This window comes from Larimichthys crocea, chromosome XXII, assembly GCF_000972845.2.
Source record: "Larimichthys crocea isolate SSNF chromosome XXII, L_crocea_2.0, whole genome shotgun sequence".
NCBI lineage: Eukaryota > Metazoa > Chordata > Actinopteri > Sciaenidae > Larimichthys > Larimichthys crocea.
Window position 1 is genome coordinate 13,444,655 of NC_040032.1, and position 6,000 is coordinate 13,450,654.

Genomic DNA, 6,000 nt, shown 5'->3' on the forward strand with positions numbered 1-6,000 from the left:
TGCTCTTCCTTCAAAAAGGAAAGCAGCATCTTGCTCAGCAGAAAAAAGTCTTGTGTGTATGTGTGTCCCAACACATGTTAAGTTCAAGGCAGGCAGGGAAGGATGTGCTATGTAATGTGCTGAGGCTTGCAGCACTTCATTGCAGTGCTCCACAACAGGAAACCAGGGATCCATTGTCTACCAGGACTGAAACAACAGGCCTGCCCAGTTCTGCCTCCTCCACTACCATGTGACACTGGTGGGGGACATGTGACCAGCCCAGGGGTGAGGAGCAAGAGGACTGCCTTTACTGTTAGATAAGGGGGTGGGGGTGGTGGTGAGGGGGTCGAAGGAAGGAATGCATGCGTTTCTGGACCCCATCCATCTCCGCTCCAGGCCAGTTCTGCTGAGGTGGTTTTGGGACTGCAGTTTCCTTTTTCTCCCCGAATGCATGCTTTATCTTACATTTATACAGTGCTGCAGAATGTGAAGTGTTCAGCAGATCTGTATCCTCAACAGCCTGTCACGAGATATCAGCCGGTTAGTTACTAGCACGGTTCAAAGTGCGACTTGACAAACCTTAGTAAGGTAAGGTGATATTTAAAGAGCATTGCCTTCCTACCATGCAAACAGTAGATACAGGCATGGACAACGAACAAGTTAAATTTACTATTAAACATCACTGAAAATAAATCTGAATTATATGCATGTAGTGTCAGCACTGCAAGTTGCATCTTTTCAGAATATTCAGGGAGCTGAATACTTTCTCAGACCACAGACATCTAATTTAAAACTACACACATTTATCTGAATGAGCATGACTACCAATTACACTTACTTTTTCTGTCCCTCATATCAGCACTCTGTGCAGATTTGTTGAGCACGATGACGGCTTTCTTTAGATAATAAAACAATGGTGCTGCCCACAAAAATCACTGTTGGGAGTTGAGGATACTGTACCGAGGATGTAGGACTCCTGATGTTTATAACGAAGTTAGCAAGTAAATGTTTTTAACTGTTAGAAATGACAGTCTAAATGTAAAAAGGGTTGAGTTGAGGGGTGAGTTCTGTATTATACCATTATTACTGGGTGTTCTGGAAGAGTTAACCGATGACATATTTTGTAAACATAATAGATTACTGTGTATACTTAATATACAAAATGTTCACATGTGCGTCGAAACTTAAACTAACAGTAACATGTCATTATGGAGTTGTATGTGAAATATTGTGTGGACTTAACACAGTATTTGTGAGCTTAAGCTTTTTTGCTTTTCCCTGCACAAATCATCAACATATTTGGTACCGGAAAGGAAGGCTGACTTGTGAAATCTCGCTGACTAAAATATTATTTGCAAGGGAAGCTTTTGTCAACACAAAATGTTGTCATCAGATAGATCCGAGAGCAATTTTTAATGAGTATGCACAGCCAACTCCCAGGTGAGGATTGGTACTAAAGGACCAGTTTTAAATAGACATGGGTTGCCGATTGGTCAGAACCATAACACTCCTGGGAAGTGGGTGCTGCTATTTCGACATCATTCATTCATTCCCAATGTTGCATATTTTCACTTTGCTAGATTACGTGTACAAAGTGGAGTGCATATAACAGGCTGTGCGAGAAAAGATGTCCCTATGTTACAGGTATTTTACTTGACATATACAATTGAAGTTGTTTAACTGGAGTCTACGAATGGATGATGTATAAAAATGCAAGCTATGCAAGTTGACCGGATGACAGAAGACAGACAATTTCAAAGCTGGAGGGGGAGGGTGGAGGAAGAGACAGAGAGACCAAGGTAATGTGAAAATCAGAAATGTTCACTTTCATTTCAACATCTGACCATAGATAAAGTTTATCTCTAAGCCAACTGAGAGGTACAATATCTTGATATGAGAGTTTTCCACAGTTTCACCACAGTTCAATTAAATGGTAAGGCTTCACCGCCCTATTTGCCCTAGATACTATACTGTGGTTCTCCACAATCACATGCAAAGATTGACATCTTCAGGGTAGATTTGCTATGATACTAGTGAACATAGACTTCTCAAATTTGATACTTATGCTTAAACTATATACAAGATAAGGATTCTTTGAGTTGTTTGGACTGATTCAGTCAGCAGATACTGGCCTATAGCAGACATATCTTGATAGACATATATAATAGCCAGTATATAATGCAGAAAGAGCTGCTTGTGGTGGTACTGCCAAGTTTATCCAGCTGACTGATCTTGGATTTAGAGTACTGTAGCAAGCAGCATAGAATAAGAGAAAAGAAGCAGCGCTCAGCAAAGTCAACTAAAATTGACATTCATATCATACATATTCATATCAGTACTAACTCATATAGAAAGGGTCCATTTTCATTCCATTTGAGATGTTTGGTCTCTGGGAGAACTTCCTGGGTGCTCCTGTGAGCAGCCATGCCATCATCATCTTATAGTACCTGACAAACTGACAGCCAACATGATTGATGGATGGACTCATCGGGACAAAGCAATCAGAGATTAACCAATAGGGGAAAAAGGAAACACAATTGTAATTACTTTGGTAATTGTGATCATTTATTCTGATATAAATTTTAGGTCATATCATACGGCTCTAGTATTCTACATGCTGTGAAACATGTATGAAACAGCATATGCAGGTCATGCATTAATGATAGGTGCTGGAGATCCCTTGGGAGTTGGATTAGTCGTACGAAATGACCTTGTGATGTGCCAATGACATAAATCAGAGAAAGCACGCTTCACTCTTAAGTTGATAAAATAGAAACGGCTATTGTAATTATGCAAAAGATGAACATAAAAGCAAAGCATATCAAAAAGTATGAACGATAAGAAGTCACGTGAGTGAAATAGTTAAATTCAAGATCTGCCAGTATAATTTCACGGCAAATATGTGGAGTCGGGACATGATTGCACAAGCCTTCCCATTGGCTTAAGATAAAATATTAGTTCAATATTAATGCACAGTAGTACCCACATTAATTCAACACTTCAACACACTGCATTGCTCTCTCTTTTCCACCCACTCCTGCAATCAAGAGGACTTAACAAAGGAGTCAAAAATCCATCCATAATCATTTCATTGTAACTGTATGAACAAAAGACCTTTGCATAGCTTTTTTTTTTTTGGTGAAGCACAGGCTCCAGACGAGCTCTTGTGATAGAGCTACATATTAACTCATCAACTGCTATCACATAAAGTTAGATGGCAATAACTCAGTGCTGTGCTGCACTTTTCTGTAGAGGATTTAGTGGCTTCCAGCAGTGTACTTACTGGTTGCAACCCCTGGCCTCACTCTCTCCTACCGAATGGTGAAGGTGAAACTACGGTGACCTTGAAAAACATGAAAGGCCTTATCTAGAGAGAGTGTTTAGTTTGTTCGTTCCTCTCATACTAAGATAACATAACTCTTATTTTCACATGATTATACACTAATGAAAACATAATCATGCAAATTATATTCCATTCCTGGCATATTCTGCAAATACACCCCTCTAAATCTTACGCACTGGACCTTTAACAGCATCAACAGCGAACAGAAATGATGAATCTGTGGACAGCATCCACCTGCTCTGAACAATAACAGTGCTCTACTCAACCTCAATGTTCTAGCAGAGGTTTTGTAGTAGCTGGATGATATAAGATTAGGAGGTCCGGGTTCAAACATTCACTCTGCTAAACTAAACAAGAAACTGAAAGTCACTATCAAGTCCAGTGGTAGTGACCCTGACCTCTGACCTCTCTTCGGGGAATCAGTGTCAAAACATTTATCATCACTCAGAGTTGAGCAGAGACTTTAAAATTAAGACAAACAAGAATAACTTGGATCACAAGTTAATTGTCTACATTTAGCCCCAAAGTCAACAGTCTCATAAGGCTGTGACGACCAAAGTGCTCTGCTGCGTTCAAGGCCAGAAAACAAATGAAAAAGAGGGGAAGACAGATCACATTTCTCATCCGAAGCTTGACTGAAAACACCAAAAGTCAGCTATCATTTATTCATTACACCTTGAAAGTCAGCACTCCGGACTGAATCGACAAGCTCATGAGCCATGAATGTTTCCACTTCCTCAACCTGACAAACTGGCAGTTTTATTAGGGTTATAGTAAAGGTGTGGCCTTTTTAAAACAAGAAGCAAAAGCACAGTCCAGACCAATCAAGTTAAACACCTGTTTGTCTAGTATTACCAACAAAAAAAACAAAAAAAAAAGTGTAACAACAGCTTCGTTAATGCCTTATTAACTAGGACAGCTCAGCTCGCAGACAACTGAAAACTTGACAGAAACAGAAGTCATTCTCATATTTGGCAAAGTCATCCAACGTGTGGGGGAGTAGGACAGTTATCAGTCAAGCCGACACACCACATGACCACTTCTACGAGCAGCCAACGTGATCTCCTCCTGAGGTCGGATAATCACTTTTAAAAAAAAGTAATATGACGACGCATATTTTATAACATGTCACACATGAGTTTACTATACAACTGACTTCTCACCGAGCTGTCACATTACTAAATGTGATGGCAATTGATTGTAGATAATGCAACTCAACCAGTGCCAGGTAAATAAATGAATGAATGAAGTATTTCAATAGCAACTGAAGTATCTTAACCTGTTTTTAATGTTGTATTCTTGTCATTTGATATACTTTTATGGTTCTTTTTTGTTTATTTCTGTTATCTGCTGTCTACTCTCATTTATTGTAAGGTGACAGGAAGGCGCCTATGAAATAAAATGTATTAATATTATGAGTTTACTATAAAAGTAGAGTACATTTCCACTTCTCACCGAGCTGTCACGTTACTAAATGTGATGGCAATTTATTGCAGATAACGCAACTCAACCAGTGCCAGGTGTTCAGGCAAATAAAGTAATGAATGAAGTATTAATATATGTTTCGCTTGTTTAAACAGTCATCCTTATCGCAGCACTGACAGACACCATCTGCACTACACAGCAGCGAGCACTCCGAGAAAATGAATACTTTATCTGTGAATGTGTTAAGAAATGTTAACACACACAGCACCTTAATGTGTTTATATCTTATATGTGTGTGTGTCGTCGTTTAATATGCACGAACAAGGGGGTGGCTAATCAAAGTGTTAGCACGGAGGCTAAGATGCTAACCGAGATAAACGTCATCCACCCTGCCCGAGCTAGTTAGCACGGTTAGCTCCGCGGGAGCTAACTTAGCTTCAAGCTTAGCTCAACCGTTAACTTGTTAAAGTCCACCGCGAATATATCGCAAGACAAGACAAAACTCGGCTTGACAATTGAACCGTCCATTCATCCACATACCTGCAGGTGCTCCTGAAAGCGAATAGGCAGGATCTGAGCCATGGCGGTTGGTTGGTCGGTCGGTTGGTCTCACTCTTCTGTCTCACTCTCCTCCGGTTTCTTCTAATGCTAACAAACTACGACAGCCAAGGGAGCCTCTAAGTCTAAAAAAAAAAAAGTCCAAATGAGTCTGAGCCTTGTATAAAAACGTACTGTCGGTGTGATGTTTTTTTGTTGTTTTAATTCGTCCCTGAACTGTTTACTTGCGGGCTTTCCCCTGGCTAACGGCTGACTGCCACTACATCGACTCCCTGGACCTGCAATGGCGGAGGAGGCTGGTCAGCAGAGAAAACATCCCGGAAACTGAATAAGGCGGATGAATACGCAGTCACACTTTTTTTTTTTTTAAGTGCATTAAGTGCGTTTATAAACCTTTATTTCAGCTGTAATTTTAACAGTTTAATATCCTCTTTGTAATCCAAAACAGAGTTGCACAGGACTTCAATATAACAACACGTTAAATGTTATAAACTGGAACTACTTCTTTTCTATTCGCCCTTTCATTTTTGCCACATCATTCGTCTTTGTGATTTCTACGTCAGACCTACGTGTTGTACACTTGTTCCTCGCAGCCAATCAGAGCGCTCCAAACTCAAAAGCCAGAAATTCAACTTTTTTTCCTGGAGTCTGAAGTCCTGGATCTATTGGACATTAAATCTGTTTAAATTAGGTTT

At 40.0% G+C, this 6,000-nt stretch overlaps 1 protein-coding gene across 2 annotated transcripts in view; it reads right to left on the minus strand.

Moving 5' to 3' along the window:
- The window catches only part of cltca (clathrin, heavy chain a (Hc)), a 33,478-nt gene extending 27,874 nt beyond the window's left edge, over nt 1-5,604 (minus strand). For both annotated transcript variants that reach the window (XM_010749003.3, XM_010749001.3), the window contains exon 1: nt 5,288-5,604. In XM_010749003.3, coding sequence (XP_010747305.1) covers nt 5,288-5,329 — 42 coding nt within the window. In that variant the 5' untranslated portion in view covers nt 5,330-5,604. The remainder of the gene's footprint in view (nt 1-5,287) is intronic.
- Nucleotides 5,605-6,000: the final 396 nt, after the last annotated feature.